The sequence below is a fragment of the Puma concolor genome, chromosome F2, assembly GCF_028749965.1.
Source record: "Puma concolor isolate L17-30 chromosome F2, mPumCon1.1.hap2, whole genome shotgun sequence".
Lineage (NCBI taxonomy): Eukaryota > Metazoa > Chordata > Mammalia > Carnivora > Felidae > Puma > Puma concolor.
Window position 1 is genome coordinate 618,565 of NC_141684.1, and position 20,837 is coordinate 639,401.

At 66.2% G+C, this 20,837-nt stretch overlaps 1 protein-coding gene across 5 annotated transcripts in view; it reads right to left on the reverse strand.

Annotated features, from left to right (window-relative positions):
• Positions 1 to 4: 4 nt before the first annotated feature.
• MROH1 (maestro heat like repeat family member 1) overlaps positions 5 to 20,837 on the reverse strand; it is a 63,162-nt gene continuing 42,329 nt past the window's right edge. Inside the window, exons 23-43 of one of the 5 annotated variants that reach the window (XM_086696082.1) lie at positions 20,747 to 20,773; positions 19,684 to 19,806; positions 19,364 to 19,443; positions 19,153 to 19,264; positions 18,977 to 19,072; positions 18,254 to 18,358; positions 15,728 to 15,863; positions 15,510 to 15,622; positions 14,512 to 14,664; positions 9,369 to 9,523; positions 6,521 to 6,686; positions 5,746 to 5,942; positions 3,304 to 3,441; positions 2,774 to 2,888; positions 2,102 to 2,248; positions 1,685 to 1,873; positions 1,210 to 1,365; positions 1,004 to 1,138; positions 827 to 929; positions 684 to 749; positions 5 to 267 (exon numbers count right to left, since the gene is read on the reverse strand). In XM_086696082.1, the coding sequence (XP_086552208.1) occupies positions 182 to 267; positions 684 to 749; positions 827 to 929; positions 1,004 to 1,138; positions 1,210 to 1,365; positions 1,685 to 1,873; positions 2,102 to 2,248; positions 2,774 to 2,888; positions 3,304 to 3,441; positions 5,746 to 5,942; positions 6,521 to 6,686; positions 9,369 to 9,523; positions 14,512 to 14,664; positions 15,510 to 15,622; positions 15,728 to 15,863; positions 18,254 to 18,358; positions 18,977 to 19,072; positions 19,153 to 19,264; positions 19,364 to 19,443; positions 19,684 to 19,806; positions 20,747 to 20,773 (2,598 nt within the window). In that variant the 3' untranslated portion in view covers positions 5 to 181. Of the gene's footprint in view, positions 268 to 683; positions 750 to 826; positions 1,139 to 1,209; positions 1,366 to 1,684; positions 1,874 to 2,101; positions 2,249 to 2,773; positions 2,889 to 3,300; positions 5,434 to 5,745; positions 5,943 to 6,520; positions 6,687 to 9,368; positions 9,524 to 14,511; positions 14,665 to 15,509; positions 15,623 to 15,727; positions 15,864 to 18,253; positions 18,359 to 18,976; positions 19,073 to 19,152; positions 19,265 to 19,363; positions 19,444 to 19,683; positions 19,807 to 20,746; positions 20,774 to 20,837 lie in introns of those variants that run through there. The other 4 variants (XM_086696083.1, XM_086696080.1, XM_086696081.1 and 1 more) reach the window with 4 other exon arrangements.

A 20,837-nucleotide genomic window follows, 5' to 3' on the forward strand; every position in this document is an offset into this window, starting at 1 on the left:
CAGCTGCTGAGGAGCGGATGGCTTTATTGGAAACCAGGGGTTACAGCAGCTTGCCTGCCCTCCCGGCCTCCAGGGGCCTTGTCTGGAATGGCAGGGGTTGGACCCTTGGTAGCAGGGAGCTCCTCAGGGCCCCATCGTGGGGGTTCAGGCGCAGACCCGGGCTGGCACTGCTGCGGGAGCCTCAGGCGAACTTGACCAGGCGCCCCAGGGTCTCGGCAGCCTTCGCGCGCACCAGGGGGGCTGGGTCCTTGAGCAGGAGCTGCAGCGCTGGGGGACGGGGAGCCACTATCAGGGTGTCCCGGCCCCGCCCCCTTCCCGGTGCCTGGAGCCTGGGGGGCCAGGACCCCATGGTGCACCCCCGCCTTGTGCGGGGGGCCACCCGCCCACCGCCCTCCTAAGACAGGCCTCTGCCGGGAGCGCCTGGGAGCCAACGGAAAGATAGTTTTTCCTTTTTTAGTGTTTTTTAAGCTCTTTTGGAACAGTTAAGAAGTTTCCGTGAATTACTAGAGACGATGAGGTCACCAGTGACAGGGGAAAAATCCTTGAAATCCAGGAAAATCACTTAGTCCCCTGGTGCCCACAGGTCAGGGAGGCCCCTTACAGGCGGCAGGTTGGGGGGGGCGGGGCCGGGGCGGGGCTCAGCAGCCAACAGGTTGGGGGGGCGGGGCCGGGGCGGGGCTCACCTGCCGTGATCTGCTCCAGGTCCACCTGTGGCTGGTGCTCCGGCTCCGCGTGCAGCACCAGGAACCCTGCGGCAAGGGCAGGGCAGGGTCAGGGTAGGGCAGGGGCTCACACAGGTAGAAGGGGACGGTGGGGCAGGGCTCACCCATGAGCATGGGGGCGGCAGCACGGACGTCCTCCCAGCTGCTCTTGAAGTAGAAGAGGCTGGTGGCCGCCAGGCGGCCCAGCAGTTCCGGGAAGTGGTGCATCTGCACAGAAGGCCTTCGGTCTCGGTCCCGGGCCCCCGGCCCCCTCCCCGGTACCCAGTGCGCCCCACCCTCACCAGGAGCTTGCAGGTGGCGTTGAGGAACTCCCCGAAGTGCAGGCCCCGGCCCTCCTGTAGGTGCTTCTGGAAGACGGCCGCCAGCTCTTCATGCTGCAGGTTGGGGCCGCACAGGCGCAGGGCGAACCTGCAGGCCTGCAGGGCGTGAACTTGAGTCCCTGACCCGTGAGCGGGGCCCGGCTCGCTCGTCCCCGCCGGTGACTCACGTTGGTCACAGGGGCTTGGGGATCCTGCAGGTGCAGCAGCAGGGGCACCAGCCCAGCAACAACCTGCTCCAGGAAGACGTCTTCACAGCCCCCGTGGCACACCTGGTTGAGGTGCCCGAAGAGGCGGATGGACGCAGAGCGGAGCTCCGTCTTCTCCTGGTGGGGTGGGGTGGGGTGGGGCGGGGCGGGGCGGGGCAGGGTGGGAGGGCAGGTGTCAGCCAGCGCGGGGCTTCGGGCCCCCTCCCTGGGCCACCCTCCTTGTCCCTGTGGCACGGGCGCCTGGGGACTGACCGAGACAGGCTGGCATGGGGAGCAGCTCCAGGCTGAGACCAGCCCTGAGCTCTAGGGGTGGGGTGGAGGTGGGGGTGCCACGGCCCGCGGGGGCCCGGGGAGCAGGCTCCAGGCCGCCTGGCAGGGGTGGGGGGAGGGGGAGGCCGACCGGCCTGTCGGAGCCCCTGCACCCTGCCCGGCCTACGCTGTCGAAGAAGGGCCGGATCCGGATGGCAACGTGCAGCAGCACGGAGCGCAGGTCCTGGCGCTTCACCAGCTCCAGGAGCCTTGCCAGGCCCACCATGGCCTCCAGGGCCACCAGGCTGTGAGGGTCGTCCCTGTCGTCCAGCCCGCCGATCATGGCTGTCAGGAGCTGGGGGCCGTGGGCCTGCACCTGGGGGTGCCCCACACTCAGCTGTCACGGGGCCAGGGGGACCCGGCTCCCCACCCCGCAGGCTCGCCCCACTGTGCTGCTCAGTGGGCCACCTCCCTGAAGGTCCCCGCTGCCCACACGGTGTCTGTCTGGGTCTCTCTGCCCACCGCAGCTCTTCTGGCCCTAAGCCACAGGCAGGGCAGCGGGGGCTGGAGGGGGCGGGGTGCGGTGACTGCCCTGCCCACTCACCTTCTCCGGGGAGCTGGAGGCGATGTTGGCCAGGCCTCGCAGCACCAGCCGCCGCACGCTGGCACTCGTGTCCTTCTGCCGCGCCGCCAGGTTGTCCAGCAGCGACTCCAGAAGCATCAGGTCGTTCACCACGTTGCTCTTGAGCAGCTGAAGGCAGAGGTGCTGTGACCACCTGCCGCTGACCCTCCCCAAGCCCCCTCCCCCACCCCCAGGGCTCGCCCCACCCTGGGCGGTCCGGGCTGCCTCCGCAGCGGCGCCTGCTCCCCGCCACCGGGCAGCTCACACGCACGAGGAGTGGACGTGGCAGAGGCCAACTCAGGGCCTCCCTTGGTTCTCTCCAGTTCCTGACCCCGGCCACACCCCAGCTCCCAATGCTGTGGCCTTTGGGCAAGTCTTGGCATTGTCGGCCACAAGGGGGCATCCAAGGGAGGCTCGGGCCTTGTGGCTGCTGGTGCGTCCCCCGTGAGGGCCCAGCACAGACCGCACAGCCGAGGCCTCCACTGAACAGAGTGGGATTGTCACCAGGCCTGGCCTGGCGGCCTCTGGACCCAGCAGCGCCAAGCGGGAACTGGGCGATGGCCCTGGCTGGGGAGGCCGGTGCCTGCCTGTGTGGAGGGGGCTTCCTTCCCCACCCTCCCAGGCCCTCAGCAGATCGGAACAAGTGACAAGTACCTCGGCCAGGAACGCCGTGGAGGTGACCCTCTGGATCTCATACACACTGCTCTGTGTGCACACGAGCGCCTTCATCACCAGGGGCAGCCGGGGGCCTGCACACTTGGCCATGGCGCTGTGGAAGGAGGCCACACAGCACAGGTGCTGGGACCTCGGGCTGCTCCGAAGCCACCCAAGCCAACGTGGACCCAAGGGGTTGCCCCCACCTCCCAGCCCGCTTGGTCAAGGGCCCCGGCCCTTAAGGCCCTCGCCCCAGGTGCTGAACCCTGAATATCCTCCCTCCCTAGTATCCTAGCCCACCTCACCAGGCCTCCGTAGAGGGGCCTTCCCGCTGCCCCCCACCCCGAGACTGTCAACGTGGCCAGAAGCTCAGAGCTGCATTGGTGGCCTCTCCGCTTCCACGCACGTGCCAGAGGCCCCAAGCTGGGCTCACTGGCTCCCAGGTGCCCCTAAATATCTGCTGTCAGAGAGCCTGGCCTACTGTGCCTCAGCGGTGCTGGAGCCTGTGTGCAGGGGCACGGCCCCCTTACCTGGCCAGCCGGGTGACCCCCTCCTCGTGTCCTGCTGAGGTCCTGAGCAGCTGCCAGCCCCCCTCCAGCTCCACACGCCGCACCACGTCCTCATTACCCCCCCGGAGCAGCATAGCCTGCAGAGCATCCACCGCGCAGCTGCGGGACACGCGGGGGTGGGTTTGGGGGGCAGGGTGAGGGCGGCAGAGGCCCCGTGTGTCCCTCTGCTCCGTACCATACGCACAGACCCGTGCTCTTGGGGAGCAGCCTCCCCTCCTCTCTGGTCTCAAGCTGCTGAGACATCTGGCCACCCATCCCCCACGATGGGCAGCGTCCCCAAGACCCTCTGGAAGCAGGCAGGGCCCTCCGGCACTTTTAGGGTAACAACCAACAGCTTTTGTCCCTTGCTTTAAAGACCTTCATTAATTAAACTAAGACAAGAAGAAAAAGAAAACAAAACCGTTAACAAAAATGAACCCAAAAGACAGATCGGCGTCTGACTCTTCTTGCCTGGGCAGCACGGAGCCTTCGGATGAGTGCCTGGGAAACCCAGTGTCGGTGGGCAGGGCGGAGCAGGGTCTCCAAAGGCCTGGGGCTGTGACTGCACCACAGACGTGTCTGGCCTCAGACATGCCCGACACCCTGAGAATCAGGCTCTGTTCCTGCACCTAAGTCCCCTGCTTTCGCGTGCGCACAGCCACACCCACCCTGGGACACCCCGGAGCCCAAGGAGGGGACCACAGATGGGGCTCTGTGCCAGTGAGGAAGGGCCTCCCACCTGGGAGCCAGGATGTGCCCGGCTCCCTCTAGAAACTCGGCCAGGGCTGGGCTGACCCTGCTGCTGTGCCTGCTCCCACAGCCCTGCAGGCACTTGGCTCTCCTGTCTCCCCGGTTGGTGGGGGCTGCGCCCACGGGGCCCAGCTGGGGCACGCGGGGCTGGCAGCGGGCAGGCCGCAGGGGCACGGCCCATGGTCCCGGGTCGGGGGTGGGGGGTTGGGGGGTGGGGAGCAGCATCGGTCTGGCACCCGGGAGAACCTCACACCAAAGCCCGAGGCCCGAAGAGAGCTCGTCGGGGCTCCCGGAACCCCACGTGGGGAGCCTTGGGGCCACAGCAGCCCTGGCCCGGTGTTGACCTCGCCCCTGCGAGTGGCCACCTCTCACTCCAGGCCTCACGCTGGCCTCCAGATGCGTGTGGCCCCGCACCGCCGGCCCTGGGAGCTCCCGGCCCAGGGTGGACGCTTGACCTGACGTGGCCAGCAACTGAGGAAGGGGCATCCACCAGGTGGCCTGCCTTTGACCAAGACGGCTCATTTAGGGCGATTTTTGGCTACAGCCAATCTAAAGTGGGGAGATGCAGGTTTGGCTGAGAAGGCGCCTCCCTGGCTCGTCCACCCCGCTGCCCGGAGCTCTTACGGATGCGGCCCGTACCGTGGCCTGACGGGCCTCCTCTACCTGCGCCTGGCTCTGCGCACGTCTCAGCTCGGGGTGGCAGCCCAGGGACCCCGCTGAGGGCTCACGAGCTGTGGCGTGCAGTCCCGGCGGTGTTTGCCAGCGCATTCGCATTTTCTGCTTGGTCTGCGCAGAGCCGGGGGGGCTCCGGGCTCCGGCACGCGGCCCCTCCCAGAGCGCCCGGGCCGGGGCCGCTCCGGCGGCGGGGCGGGGCGTACTGACGCTGCCCCCGTCTGTCCCCACCACGGGGCCCGGGGCCCATCCGGCCCCACGCGCCTGGAACGGGTGGGGAGGTCTGCAGGCCCCGGGGTATCAGCTTCCTCCCTTTGCCCTGTGGCCCCGGGGCCGTCGTTTGGGCTCCGAAGTGCCACTATGGTGGGCCCAGGGACCGACGCCCGAGCTGTTGAAGCCCTCGGCCCACCACCTCCCTCAAGCAGCTCCACCCTGCCTGTCCCGCTCTCCCGCCCCAGGGCCCACTTGACAGACCACCAGGGCCCATACCCCCAAAAAGAGCAGAGAGGGAAGGTGCCTGCACAGGCCAGTGGTGTGGGGGCTGGTGCTGAGCCCTCCCCGCGGGGCTGGGGATCTGACCCCTGTAAGGGGGCCCTGGGGAGAGGCGGTGAGGCCACCGCACGCTTTCTGCCTGAAGAAGCGGCTCTGGTGCAGAGCGTAGGAGCAGGGACCCAGGGCTGAGCACCGAGGCTGCAGACACGGGGGTGGAGGTGGGGGCTCAGCCCAGGCCCCACATGCACCCCGAATACTCCCTGCAGCCCCACCTCCCGGAAGGCGGTGCTACTCTGGGCCCACCCGAGTGTCCCCACACAGCCCCTGCGGGCCACCCTGAGGACGGCACCACCCCACAGACTTGGGGCCGCCTCTCCCACGGTGCCTGTCCCAGACACAGCCCGAGGAAACCGCGCCGCCAGGGTGGACAGCGTAGCCTGGAACATCATCCCTGGGGCGGGGGGCGGCGGGGCGCAGTGGTGCCGCGGCGGCAGAGGAGGAGCCGGTTACCTGCAGGGCTCGAGGCTCCTCGGGGCCACAGCCGAGCCCACGCTCCTCCTCTCCTTGGCCTGCAGGCTCCGGGGCAGCAGGACGCCCAGGGTGCAGCTGACCCGCAGCAGGAGCGCGGCAAACAGCTGTGGGTACAGCTCGAGCACCGCGGGCCCAGACTCCAGGGCGCTCAGGACCTCGTGCAGGGCACACGTGGCCTGCGGACAGGGGCCGCTTCAGGCTCAGCCCTCCCGCCGGAGCCCTTTCTAACGGGGCTGGCGACGGTGAAGGCTGGGCTCTGCACCCCCAGAACCACACCAGCCCGAAGCCCCCGCCGGGCTGAGAGGTCTCGGTCCTGGGGCGGGCGGGCGGGGGGGGAGCGGGAGGCCCCCGGGGCAGGAGGCAGGCACGGGGGGGGGGGGGGGGGGGGCAGCGTGACCCCCTTGGGGACAGGCCTCCGGCCATCTGCCCTTGCTTCCATAGCAGGAGGAGGAGGAAATTCTCACAGCTGCTTTTACTGCTGGAAATGTTGCCAAGCCAGGCTTGCTTTTTTCCGCAGGATGAAACGGAGCGGTTTCCCTTGGGGACCAACACCTGTGGGGCCTTTACGAGCCTGGGCTCCGAGCTGGCCCGGCTCCGGCGCCCCCATTAGCTGCCAGGTGCCTGAGGGGTGGCACCCAGGCCCCCTGTGGGGTCCTCCTCCCGCCAGGGGCAGCGCGGCCCCTCACCCGGCCCCCTCACCACCAGGGAGCAGGCAGAAGGGGGCAATGCGCATCAGCCCCGGGGCCCCACTCACCGCAAGGGGCAGCAGCGTGGCCTCGCGGCCAGGAGAGCTGCTTAGCAGGAAGGCCCGGGTCTCCTTGAACGGGACGTCCCTGCTCATCTTCTCCAGGAGCAGCCCCAGGACCTGTGTGGTGAGGCTGGGCTCCAGGGCCAGCGCCCGCCACAGGGTGCAGGTGTGGCTGCCACAAGGCAGAAGGACAGTCACCTCCAGGCCACCGCCGGCTCGGCCCCACACCCCAGATGCACCCACAAGACTCCAAGGGCTCCGCTCCGGGCAGGCGGTGCCCTGACCTCGCATCCAAACGAACCCACCCCGTCCCCCGACCCCGGTGAGCAGCACTGGCAATAAAGGGCAGGGAGAAAAGTCTCGGCCTGAACAGAGGCCCTGAAGTCCCCTGGGAGCTGCCAGAAGCAAACAGGAGGCTTTCCTGCAGGAGACAGCCTCATTCGGCCTCGGGGGTGAGACCCCGCAGAAGCTACAGCTCTTAATACGCTTATAGACCGAAACGACAGACCTCAAGCACCGAATGGGAACCGGAAACTCCAAAACTCGATAAGCGACTTTTAAAATTTATTTGGAGAGAGAGCAGGGCAGAGGGGCAGACAGAACCCCCAGCAGGCTCTGCAGCGTCAGCAGAGCCCAACGCGAGACTCGAACTCACAAACCGTGAGTTCACGACCTGAGCCAAAACCAAGAGTCGGTCACTTAACCCACAGAGGCCCCCCCCCCCCTCCGCCCTGAGGTGCCCCTCGATAAGCAACTCTGAAAGAGAACCCACGGCCCTTCGGAAACGACACACGGGACGCTGCGCCCTGCAGAGGCAACTGGCGCCAGCCTGAGCAGAGCAGGGGTGACGTGGGACAAGTGGAAGGTCACGGGAAGAAGTCACCCGAAGTCAGCACAAGAAAGACCACAGTGGAAATTCAGAGACCAGAACCAGAGACGTGAGGGGTGGGGTGACAGGCTGTCCCAGAAGCACAGGGTGGAGAGAGGATCTGAAAAGACAAGGGCTGGCAAGTGTTCAGAACGCACGAGGATGAAGGAAAGCAGGCTGCGGGCCCCTGCCGGCATCAGGCGGGATGCCAGTGACAAGTGCCCGGCCCGTGCGCAGCGGAGAAAAGCCGGCGGGCTTCCTTCAGAACGACAGCACTAGTGAGTCCCGCGGGAGCCAGAGAACAGCCACGCGCCCCCTCCCGCCACGGGAGACCGGCCCAACCCAAATGCCAACCCTACCAAAGTAATATCCCCGGAGGGCGGCCAGAGGAACGTGTCTTCCGACGGCCAGTAAAGAGCTCGCCCCCCGCAGTCTGGAGGACCTACTTCAGGCGAAGGAAAGCAAGGGGCCAAGATGCCACCAGGAGAGAGGGACACCGGGGAGGCACGGGGCTTCGCCGCTGGGCAGCCCCGTCCACCTGCATCCCGGGCAGGGCACGGCACGCTTCCGACACAGACACCAACGCGGAGGCGAACGGGTGTGCCACGTTCCGAGAATACTTCGCGTGTGGGCAAATTTTAATCCCGTGTGATTTTCACACATCATGAAATACTCTTTAAAAAATCTTTTTTCTAACCGTTTGTAAGTTTAAAATTCATTCTTGGCTCGCCAGCCGTACAAAAACAGGCGGCGGGTCACATTTGGCCCCCTGCGCCAGGACCGTCCGGCTCCTGGACGCGGCCGGCGTGTCGCCCACGGCTGCAGCGCAGCATGACGACGAGCAGCGGCGCGTGCACCGTGAAGACAGCGCACTACCCCGAGGAAGCCAGGAGAAAATTCCGTACGATTCTGCTTACACTGATTCTGTTTGAGTTCAAGATCAGGCAAAATGCCTGTCTGACGATAGCAGTCAGACAGCGGCGACCTTCGGGTTTCGAGAAGGGCCGGGCGGGAGCCGCCTGGGGGATGGCCGCCTGCAGGCACGGGACGCTGCAGCCAGTGGTGTGGACAGTGTGTGCTCTTCAGCGAGAAGCAGGTGGCAGGTGCGTGAGCAGACCCAGCAGGGGCACCGACGGCGGGCAACACGCGACCCTACCCTGTCCTGTAGGTGAGGACGTGCGGGGTGGGGGGGGGGAGGGGGCGGGCGGGCGGGCGGGCAAAGGCCCGGGCTGCCCGAAGGGAGACAGTCGTGAGCCAGGCTCTGCGCACACGGGGCCACTCTCAGGGCAACCACTAGAACAGAAAGAGGGCTGACAACTTCCAAACTAATGCAGGGGAAGACCAATCTATAAAAAGAGCCCGTCGGCCACAAGACACAAGAAAGACGATCAGGACAGAAGAGGAGCGGCAAAGAGGGGTCCCCGCTGAGGCTGCCATCCCGTCCCACCACGTCGGTGGGGAGGTGCAGCCACTTACGCTGGAAGGACAGACGGACGAGGAAAGGTTGGCGGGGACAGGATGGAAATGCAGAAGGCACTCCCGGGGAGGAGGGGCCGTGACCGTGCGCTCACCCCCGCCCAGCGGCACACCCCCAGAGCGGACACGCGTCAGGGAGAATGGCGGCGCCCGACGGCGGGCAGACGGTACCAACCGCGCCGGGGTCCGAGACCACTCCCAGCCCTGCGCACAGCAAAGGCAGGACCAGGGCATGGTCCTCGGCCGGGAGAGACGCTCTCCTGTGAGGCTCGTGGGCGGAAACTCGGGAGCTGGGGGTGTGAGTGGGGGTGCACGGGGTGGGGGGCTGGGGATGGCGACAGGTGCCCTGCAGAAGAGAATCGGGGACAGAGAACGCGGGAAGGAGCCAGGGGTGCCGGGGCGCCACGCGGGGCAGACGGGACCCTCGAGTGCCGAGTCTGGGCTGACCTCGGCTTGCGGCCCAGGCGGCCGGGACCCCGTCCACCCCAAAGGCCGGCAGGCGCAGGGTACCTGTCAAAGGGCAGGGGGCCGCCCAGGAGGCTGGACACCACGGCCGCGCAGTGCTGGGACGCCAGGAGGTACACGCTGTGCTGTGCGGCCTGCAGGACGTGCTCCTCTCGGGTCTCCTGCAGCTTCGAGCGCAGAACGCTCACGATCTCGGGCACCTGTGGGGCGGGGGGCGCGGGGGTCAGGCCCTGGGCACACCCACCCCAGGAGGCGTTCCAGCGCCATCAGAGCCGCCAGCTGTGAGCCCCCCAGCCAGGGTCACGGGGGGCGGGAATCCCGCGGGATCACCGCCGGCCACCACGGAGAGAGATGCCACGTCCCGGTGCGGGGACCCAGATTCCACGTGGGAGGCCACCAGAGCAGAGCGCGTGCCAGGGTGCACACGGGCAGCGTTCGCGTGACACACGGAGCACGGAGGCCGGCAGCTGCGATGGCCCCGCACGCCCCCACGTGGGGACGCAAGCCCCGGGCCCCCCTCGCCCAGCAAAGGCAAGGTAAGCGGTGGGCTGCGACAGCGAGGACCAGGAAGGGGACGCTCGTTCTTGGACCGCGGCTGGCAGGCTGCTGTCATCCCAGAAGCGAGAGGGGCCATCTGGTTCAAGAAGGGGCAGCCAGAGCACAGCCCAGGCCCCGACGCGGCAAGCGGGCCCTCTTCTGGGCACGGGCTTGTCACTGCGGGTGCCCAGGGCTCTTGGGAAAGGGGTGCCAGGCCCCACCACGGGGATCGCCTACTGCCCCGGCTGCGCAGCGGGAAGACACCACAGTCCAAGACGACAGCAGACAGACGGCGGCAGGGACACAGTCCCTGGACAGGGACAGCCAGCCGACTGTGGACTTGGCCACCTCCCAGGTGCCCGGGCGGAGCCGGCCGAGGAGCCCACCCGACGGCCGGGCAGCAGGAGGAGCAGGGAGGTACAGGTCTTGGCTCCGACCTGGAACCTTCCAGGCCAGGCCCACGCCTGCTCGTGTGGTAGAGTCTTGCAAGCGTGCGGGGCACAAGAGGTGCGCAACTCGGATGTTAGGAAACGTGGGAGGCCACGTGCCTGGAGTGGGGCAGGCCAGCGGTCCCTACCCGGCCATGGGGACCGGTGTCCTTACCACCGTTTCTCGAAAGGCTTGTCACCACGATGACACTCGCTTCACAACTGTGGGTGCAGCAAGTGGATTCTGCTCCCACTGCCCGCCCTCTCCCCCCCCATCCCCCCACCCCCCCCAGCTGCCGGGGTAGAGAGTGTCCCTAACCCCGGCCCCAGGGCTCTGGCAGGAAGGAGGTGTTTTCCACACCGGCTGGGCCGGGGCCTGGCTCCCACCGATGCAAGAACATCTGTGGGCCCTTCCCGTCCGAGTTCACTGCTGAAGCGGCCAAGGCCAGCGGCGCTCCCCCTTCCCCTGGGCTCCCGGCCTGGACACACGCCTCGCTCGTGCACGTAACGTTCCCGCCCTCCGGCACTAACGTAACCGTGGATCTTCCCCACGTGCGTCCGTCCCAGGGCGGGTTTTTGAGCCGGACTGTGGCGGCTTCTCCTCTTTCCTTCACTTCGCTGCCTCCTCTCCGGGATGTTGGCTCTTTCCCCGACTTGTCTCCTCAGAGGTGTTTCTAATGGTCTCCGTGGGTTTATCTGTCCTCTCTAGCGTTTTCCTCGCTCTTGCGGATTTTCTTCGGCGGCCGGAACCCACTGGGGCGCGTGAACGGCTCCGATCCGTGCGACTCGTGAGCGTGGCAGCAGGTCCCGGTGCTCGGCCGCGGGGGGCCCGCGGGCTGGGGTCTGTGCCGGTGAGCCGGCTCCGTCCGGTCTCAGCCAGGGGTCTGCGTTCCGACGGCCCGTGCGCCCTCCACCTTCCAGGCAGCTCCAGGGCTCACCTTCACCGGCCCTGCGCCCGTGCCCCAGGCTGGTGTCCGCCCCTCACGGCGCGGTCTCCCGCCGTGTGCTCTCTTCACGGCTCCGCCGGGCCAGGACGCGCCACGCAGTCCAGCCCTCGGCGGTCTCTCGTACAGACACAGGGTCGTGCTGCGCGAGGACACTGCCATCACCCCAGAGAAGCTGCGTGTGCATTAACCACCCGGCCCCGGCCCCTGGCCTCCTCCCGGCCCTGCAGACTCACACACTAGGTGGCCTCTGGTGGCTGCTGTCTTTCACGGGGCACGACGTTTTCAAGGCTCATCCATGCGGAGCGTGTTTCATACTTCACTCCTCCGGGTTGCCGAGTAGCATTTCAGCGTACGGGTGGGATGTGTTTTATTTATGTTTATTAACCGACAGACATTCAGGTTCCTTCATTTGGCCATTAAGCACGACGCTGCCGTGAGCGTCTACGTGCCGGTCTTCGCGGGGACGTCTGTCTCCACGTCTCTCGGGCACATGCCCGAGCCGGGGGCCGCCGGGCCGGAGCTGCCGGGAGGCCTCCACAGCAGCAGCCCCGTTTCGTTTGCAGAGGGTCTCCTCTCACCTGTTCCCCTTGGCTTCGCCAGCACACGTCCCTCCAACCCAGAGAAGGCCGTTCTCTTCCCTCCCGAGACGACCCAGGTCAGGAGCCGGCGCCCTCCCGTCTTGCCCTCTGCGCTCACGCTACGACATGCTCTGTTTCACCGTTGCTGCACGCTGGGGCCGGGGGCCCTCGGTCCGGTCACGCCGCCCGCCAAGACCACGTTTTCTGATTCCGTGTCGGAGACATTCAACAGTGTCCTGGTGTCCCTAAGAGGGCCCCCTGCCAAGGCCTCTCGGGGCAGGGGGGAAAGTGGTGGCCCGCGTGACCTCCGCGGGTGCAGGATGCGAGCGTGCCCGTCACGTGGAAGACGGAGGTGCGTGTCACAGACGCGCTGAAGCACGAGCCCGGCCGTCAGCAGTCCCGCTCTGGGGGGCGAGGGGGGTGCGTGTCGTGTCTGTGGGCCGAAGCTGGGAAGGGTACCGTGCAGGCGGCAGCACCCTGAGCCCCCGCCGGCTGGTGCGGCACGCCGGGCCCATGAAAGGAGCCTTCCTCTGTTGGGAACGGGGGCTCCAAAAAAACAAACCAGGCAGAAACTTCACGACAACGGATTTGGTGGTGATTTCTTGGCCATGACACCCAAGGAACAGGCACCGAAGGCAAAAACCTAGGCCTGCGTCGGATCGAAAACCTTTTGTGCGCGAGGAGGACCTGGCAACTCCCGATCTCAGGGCCTAGGTTCAACGCCCCCCCCACCCCCCGCCCCGGGCATGGAGCCTCTTACAGAACGACGACTTTTAGGTGTCCGAGGACACAATCGAGGGCTACAGAATGGGAAAACACTCCCGGGTCACACGCCCGATACTGTGCCAGTGGCCAGGCCATACAGAGAACCGCACAGCCAACGACAACAGACCAAACAACGTCATTGCAAAATGGGCGAAGGTCACAGACAGGTCTCCCAGAAGACAGACAAACGGCCAAGTGCATCGTCAGCAATCCTGAGGGAAATGAAGTCAAAACCACTCTGAGGCGCCACCTCACACCCAGCAGGAGGTCTGCGACCAACAAAACAAAAAACAAGTGTGGGTGAGGATGTGGGGAAAGGGAGCCCTCTGCACGGCTGGCGGGAACGCGAACCGGTGCAGCCGCCGTGGGAACAGAGGAGGCTCCTCCAAACCTTCAAAGAGGCCTGAACGACCCAGAGCCCCCGCCGTGGGCAGTTCACCCAAGGGCCAGCCGTCCGCACACCCGTTACAGCCGCACTCACAGCCGGATGGACACACGGAGTGTGGCCCGTGTACCCACGCACCAGGAACACCAGCGGCCCCGGCCTCCAAACTGGCCCGTCCCCTCCACGCGCATGGGGCCTCCGGGGCCCCTTTCTACCACTCAGGTCCAAGCGGGGGGGCCCCCGCTGAGTGCAGAATAAAATCCAAGCCTTCCCCCAGCAAACCCTACCGTGGCCGTGCCCTCCCGTCACACCTGCAGCCCGTTGACAAGTGTCTCCTGAGGGGACACTCTCTCTCTCCAGGGGTCACCACGCACAGCTCTCCTGCCATGTGGCCCTTTCTGATGCTCTTCCACCTTCTCCATCAGCAAACTCCTGTTCGTCCCTCCCTGAGAAGGTACTGGTGACATACACATGTCCGTGTGCCCACGTGTGCGTGCGTATCTCTGACAGAGAACTCATATCCGGAATATATAAAGTACTGGCACAAATCAACAGGAGAAACACAGACAACCCAGAAAAAAAATGGGCAAGACGCGGGCGTCTCCAGCTGCGCACGGCACACGCGTACAAAAGCGTTCAGCTTCACAAGCCACCAGAGAAACGCGAATCCCGCTCAACGTGGAGCCGCCACTCACCCCCAGGACGACGCGGACCGGTGCCGGCAACGGCGCGGCCTCTCCCGGCGTGTCCCCGACAGAAACACACCCTCATGCGGCCCACGGCAACGCGGCCCCTCCTGGGAACTGCACGCGTGCCCCCTGAGGCGGCAGCCAGGCGGTGCGCAGGCGCGGGCGACGGTGTGCGTGACCTCACGCCAGCAGGGGCGGCACACGAGGGCCCGAAGGGTGCGAGACCGTCTCTACGGGGTACGAACCAGCCGGTGCTCCGCACTGCAGGGAGGCAGGGGCAGCCTGCGGGGTGTCGGCTTGGGGGACCAGGGACTCCGGAGCGGGCGGACGCCTGTGCGTGCACATCCGTGGGGACCCCCAGGACAAGTCCGTGCTCTGCTGGGACGCTCCACTTCCAAAGGGAGCCTCGAACCCCTCCCGGTCAACAGGTCCGCCTCTCGGGGATTCACAGGGCGGGCGTTGTAGCAGCCACCCGACCCCCGGAGCCCGCCTCGCACCCGCGGGGACCCGAGCGCGGAACGTGCGTGTCAGCTGTCGCGGCACACGCGCTGACGCAGGGCCGCTGCTGACGCACGACTGGGAACAACTACGCAGACGGCCACCTGAGCTCCCAAGGGCACACAGAGGTGACAGGGTGAACGGGAAGGCCACAAGGAGCAGGCGGCACGTGAGCGCCCCGGGCAGGGCCCCCGTGGGCCAGCCAGCTGTGGGACTCTCCGAAGGGCCCGGAGAGAGGGCCCAGCCAGTGCCCACCCGCCGCGGGGCTCGGCGCCCCCCCGCATTTTCCTTCCCCTTCCCCTTCCTTTTTCCGGGCCCCAGCCCGGCCCCTCCCCTCCCTGCCCCACCCCGCCCCCCTCACCTTCTCCTGGAGCATGCTCCCTCGCTCCCTCAGCAGGCAGTTGACCATGATGGTAGCCGCCCTCGAACAGTTCTTGTCCGGGTCTCCCAGACTCTCAAACAAGGTCAGCAGGAGGCTGATGAGTTGCTCTGGCGGGAGGCGCTTGGCAATAATCTAGGACGACGGCTGTGTCAGAAGAACTGAGCCGGTGGGGACACAGACCCAGCATCCCGGGGTCGGGGGCTGCCGGGTGCCTCCTCCAGCCGCCCTCGCCCCCTCGTGGGTGCGGGGGCGAGGTGGCGGCTCACGCACAGGAGGCGCGCCGGGGCCGAAGCCTGGCCCTGCCGGGACACGGGGTGCCTCAAGGACCCGCCTGACCCAGGCCCCTGGAAGGCAGTCTGGGGGCGGCTGCCCTCCTGACCCGTGGGGTGGCCTGCAGGTGTCCAGACTGCAGGGTCAAGGGTGGGGGGTGGCACATCCACCCTGAGCAGCCCAGCCACGGACCGGAGCCCCCTCCTCGTCTGGTCAGCACAGCAGAGCGAGCCACTCATTAAAGCAGCACACAGAACGGAAGGGACACAAAACCACAGACGGCAGCCGCGCCATGTCTGGCCCCAGCCGCAAACCTCCCACTCCACCTGGAGTCCCCCAGGGCTGCGTCTTTTCCTCCCGCGGAGTCCTCCCTCCCCACCCAGGAAGGGCCCCGTTCACCCCCTCCCTTCCTTCTTCCGCAGGAGAGCACGCCGCCTCGGGACCCGAGGGCCAGGTCCAGACACCAGATGGAGTAGGAGTGCCGTCCCGGCGTGGGGGCTCACAGCGCGGGCTGGGGCAGCTTCCTCGGCTCTCCGGAGCCGGCAGCTGAGCTCCTGACGCCCCTGCTGCTGGGCCTCGGAGGGCTGACCCCAGGAAGGTGGAAGCAGGGCCAGCCCGCTGGCCCCGTGGCACACCCACCCGGCGCCCTGCAGAGCCCGTGGCGTGCTCGGAGCTGGCTGCTGTGACGGCGCCACCCCGGCGGGTACCTGGGCTATGCTGTGGCAGGTGTGGAAGAGGACGGTGGGGTCGGGGTGCACGAGGCCTTCTTTGAGGGCGAGGAGCTGCTCGGCCACATCGTCCCGGTAGTCACGGGAGAAGCCTTCAGAGGCAAGGCAGAGGGAGGCCGGGCAGGTGCTTCCCTGGCCCCCAAGGCCCAGGCTCCACCCCTCCTCCCTCCAGCAGCTCTGTCCAGCCAGGGGCTCACCCTCATAGCCCAGCTGGAGGTACAGCAGGGCGTGGACGCAGCTCACAGCCTCCTGGCGGGTGGCAGGCCACAAGTCCGCGCACCGTGGGGAGAAGAGGCCAATGAGGAGGCCCAGGTTGTGGAAGGGCACCAGGGCCTGGAGAGGCAGAAGGACGGGGCCCTCGTGCAACACTGGGGGGGACAGAGAGGAGGGCCAGGCCCCCCAAGATGCCAGGAGTGGGCAGGTGTCCCTGCACCAGCTGGACCCAGACACAGGCAGGGGTGTGACCAGTACAGCTCCTCGGTGAGCTGCTGCCCTGCCAGGACCCCTAAGAGGAGGAGGGTCCGGTAGCAGGTGTGTGCAGGCAGAGGGGCGATCAGGAGATAAAGAGGGAGTCCCCACGGGCAGCAGAGGGGGGCAGGGCTCTGCTGATCCTGGCCAGGAGGTGTGGGACGTTCCCTCCCCTAGAACACAGGTCCCGTCAGGTGAAGGGCTGCGTGAGATCGCCTTTCGCCCTAGCGGGGTCCCGGGCCCGTCTTCCGGGGCCTAGTCTTCCTGGCCAGATACAGAGCCCTGCCTGCCCCACACTGAACAAACGGCCTCGCGACATCAGTTGCACACCCCTCGGTCTCCTGCCTCCACCTGCCCCCATCGGCCCGCCACGCATGAGGCCTCCTGGGGAAGCGCCCGCACCCTGTCCGTGCACAGGCGCCTTTAAGGGAGAGTCAGGCTCCGCTGTTCTGAGGGCCCGGCTGAAGGCCCTCACCCCAGCCGTAGGCTGCAGGGAGGACCTTGGGGGCCAGCCACCGTTCCTCCCAGCGAGGCCAGACATCTGTCACCTTACACACAAAGGTGAACTCTACTTAGACTGGGCTTATGTGAAAAGCAGGCCAGGAAAGAATTTGTGGGAAAAGGCCGCCTAAGCTCGCTCAGAAGCGAAAACCATCCAGACACATGCAGCAGGTCCAGCGAGACAAACAATCAGGCTCTGGGTAGGTAAAAAAAAAACAAAGCAAAAGAAACAAAAAACAAACAAACAAAAAACCAAGAGAAAAGACCACAAGCATCTACTCCTGATAAACATCCTCATTAAGACAGACCAGGGGTGCCCAGGTCGCTCCGTCGGTTAGGCCAACTTTGGCTCAGGTCATGATCTCACTGTCCGTGAGCTTGAGCCCCACGATGGGCTTCGTGCGGATGGTTGCATACCCTGCTTGGGATTCTCTCTCCGCGCCCCTCCTCTCCTCTCCCACCCGCGTGCGTTCTCTCTCTCACAAAGTAACAGATAAGCTTAAAAAAAGAAAGACGCAGCTGGAACAGGATAGAGAATGCCTAGCAGTGCAACTATCTAGAGGCCGGGGGCTGCTGTCAGTCCCCACTTTGTTCTGGAAACACCAGGCAACACGAGAGGCCGAGAGGCACAGGGGTTGGGGGGAAAGGCCAAATTATCAGCGTCTGTAAGCAACACGACTGTGCTTCTGGAAGCACAAGAGAACGAACCAACGCTCATTAGAAACGACGACGGGGGGGCGCCTGGGTGGCGCAGTCGGTTAGGCGTCCGACTTCAGCCAGGTCACGATCTCGCGGTCCGTGAGTTCGAGCCCCGCGTCGGGCTCTGGGCTGATGGCTCAGAGCCTGGAGCCTGTTTCCGATTCTGTGTCTCCCTCTCTCTCTGCCCCTCCCCTGTTCATGCTCTGTCTCTCTCTGTCCCAAAAATAAATAAATGTTGAAAAAAAAAAAAAATTAAAAAAAAAAAAAAAAAAAGAAACGACGACGGGGTCTTACGAACCGCCTCGCGTCTCAGGGTCCACAAATCCACGCTTTCCGTGGGCACTAACTACAGTCAGACAGTTACTGACAGCGCTTGCAGAAAGCGCTTCACTGGCAAAGGCACCAAAATCTCTCACAGCAGAGCCGCGTGAAGATGCCGTCCTGCGTTTCCGAGAGGCCTGGGTGGAAAGACCCATTACTGATGGATGCTCAACAAGTTAATCCATCAGTCCCACGCAATCCCTACCAAAATCACAACAGGGATGTTTCAGGACGACGCGAAATTTATCCGAGGATCACCTAGACCAACGGCCTTGTGCGCACAGCCGCGAAGCCCCGACAGCGTGCCCCCCCCCCCCCCCCCGCAGACGCCAAAGTGCCAGACAACCACGCGCTTCCCGGACTGAGCCCCTTCGCAGCCCACCCCTACCGCTCCAGACCCCCTGCCTCTGCCCAAACGTCCTCGCTTTCTTTTACCCCGCCCCCACCTCCCCTTCCCCGCAGCTGACGCGGGGGCTCCCGAGGAGAGGGGTGCCCGTCAGGTTTTACTATGAGTGGCCAGCCCTGAGGACGACTCCTGGTCCTGACCGGCCCTCTGTGCACGTCTCCGGAAAGAGGATGGTGGGGCCCCCGGAATGTGGAACCGCCAGAGGAGCACCAGGGAGGAGCACCAGGGAGCTGGGAGGGTGCTGTGGGACGTGGGGGCCACACACAGCAGCCCCCAGGCCAGGGGACCCAGGACCGAGGCCGGGGCAGGGGAGTCGCCTGGTACTCACGCTGACGTGCAGGTGCTCCAGGAAGTGCTGCAGCAGGCAGGCGCTCAGGCCCAGCGCCCGCACCCTCTCGTGGCCCCGTGGGGACCTGATCCACGGGCTCAGGTGCTGGGGGAGAGGGGGCTTCGCATGGGTGCCGGGGCAGGGGTGAGCCCGGGAAGCAGCAGCCTGCGCGCTGCGGGCGGCTCAGCATCCCTGCCGGGCCGCCCGTCCCCGGCCGGCGGGCCAGGTCACGGCAGGTCGCCTCCGACAGCTGGGGCCCTGTCCCCGTCCTGTTGGCCCGGCCCACAGACGTGGCCGCCCCAGGCGGACCGAGAGCGAACCAGGCCTACCAGGGGACGGGCCGCTTTTGCAAGCAGGTCAGTCTCGCCCCTGCAACTGCAGCGCCGGAAACGGCAGGGAGGGGTGCGGCTTGGCTGCCACGTGCCCGCTCCGCCAGGAGCCCTAGACGGCCAGGAGCTCACATCCGGTGCCTGAGTGGTGTCTCCACCCCCGTGCCACGCAGTGGAGGGGAGGCGACGATAGGCTCCTGTGTGGGCCCACCCCCATCCGCCCACCCGTCCAGGCAAGGCAGCCCTCCTGTTCACAGACGCCCCTCCCATACACTGGCAGAGAGCACCAAACTCCCCAGTGCCCCCGGAGCAGGCTGCGCCAGGAAAACCAGGCATGGGGCTGGCTGCCGGGGTCGGGGGGGCACCCCCGGGGCAGGGCACACCCACCGCACACCTCCACCATGATCTGCAGGCCCTGCGGGGTCATGTTCCGCCGAAGGAGGCTTGTCAGCAAATCCTCAAGGGCGTGCATGGTGTCCAGGTACAGGGACTTAGAAAGAGATGAGGCCACCAGTGACCCCGGTGCCTGCAGTGGCCTGCCCGCTGCCCACCGTGGATGCAGGGTGATACCTCCTGGCGGTCCTCCTCCCCCTCGGGCTCAGGCAGCACAGCCATGACGCTGTGTAGACAGCCGCGGATCAAGTCCGCCTGCACTCGCTCTTCCAGCGCTGGCTCCAGGGAGCTGAACCGCAGTCAAGGCCCCGTGCCACACCCCTTGCCCAGAGGGCACGTGCACAGAGGGCCCCCCCACAGCCCCCCTCACACCCAGAGGAAAGGATACACCAGGTAAGTGCAGGCAAGCATGGCCTTCTTCCGAATGGGCGTTCTCAGGGAGTCTGGGGGCTCTGCCTTGATGAACTCCTAGGGGAGCCAGCCCCGTGACTCAGCCCTTGGCCCAAGCACCAGCCTTCCTCCTGGTCAGCCATCTGCCCGGCGCTGGCTTCTGGCCAACTCTGTCCCCCAACCCAGGTGGGTGCCGGGCCCCTCGTTGCATGCCCCCCCCCCCCCCCCCCCCCCCGGCGTCTCCAGGCCCAACTCCCCTGTCTAGGGCCGCGCCCTGGGAGCCACCCTGGCACCGGCCGGGCCCCGCCCAGAGCTCACCATCATCTGTGCCACCAGCTCGGCTTTCCTCGAGAAGTGGAAAGAGCCAGCTTGGGCACTGCTGCAGATGGCCTGGCTGGCCATGCACACACTCTGGATGAGACACAGCTTCAGAGCCGGGTCCTGGAAGGACACAGGACTGCAGGGGGGCCACCAACGCCCGCCCCCACAGCACAGCTCTGCCCCGAGGTGGGCAGCCGCTGCCTCTCGGCCCTCGGGGTGGAATCCAGAACAGGAGGCCACCCAGAGTGACAGCCCTCAGGCCCCGCAGCCACACACGTTCCTCCCTGAGGGGCTCTCAGCCTGTCCCCCTCCAGCTCTTGCCACGCAGACCAGGGGGCCTGGAGCCCCTGCGGCACTCAGCTCTCCGCCTGTCTCAGGCAGACAGCACGCTGTGTCCCCTGCACCCTGGGGTGTGGCTGGAAGGGCATCTCAAGGTGGGAGAAGGGAACACGCCCAAGAAGAGCCCCGGCAGAGAGGGACTGTCCCCTGCCTGTCCCACCGACTCGGCCTCTGGGGAGTCAGGAAAGGGGGTGTGGGGAGCTGTCCTGGGGACACGAAGTCCAGGAAGAGACAAGTCTCAGAATACCCTCCCCTCCAGCCAACCCCAGGAGACCCCAGAGGGTCTGCTCTTCAAGGGGAAGGCCCAGCCACTCCTAGAGAGGTGTTAGTGCCCAGTTAGTGCCAGAGATCCCAGAGAGGAAACACGTTAGTGAGGCTCGGCAGGAGGTGGGCGTCGTGAGCATCGGGGAGCAGAGCCCCAGCCTGTGGGCCTGCCAGCCAGCCGCTCAGAAGCCCTCCGGCCATCTTCTGTCCACCCACCACCCAGCATCCAGGCCGGGACACTAGCTCCTGGGCCCCTACTGTGGCTGTAAGAGGAGAAGCTGCTCCAAGGTGAGTGGGGACCCGTCCTGGCGCGATGCTCCCAGATGCTATCCCTGGGGACTGGGACCGGGGAGCCCCAGGGGGCGTCCCCCTGGCTTCTGCCCCTGAAGCTCACAACCAGGCCAGCCCAGAGACAAGAGAAAAGGCATAGTTCACACTTAACTCCTACACACTGTACCTTGGTCTCTACCTTTATTCCCAGAACCTGAACAACAAAATTGAAGGGAGTTAAAACGCGAAGCTCTGGCGGTGATGTCCCTGCCCCGCCT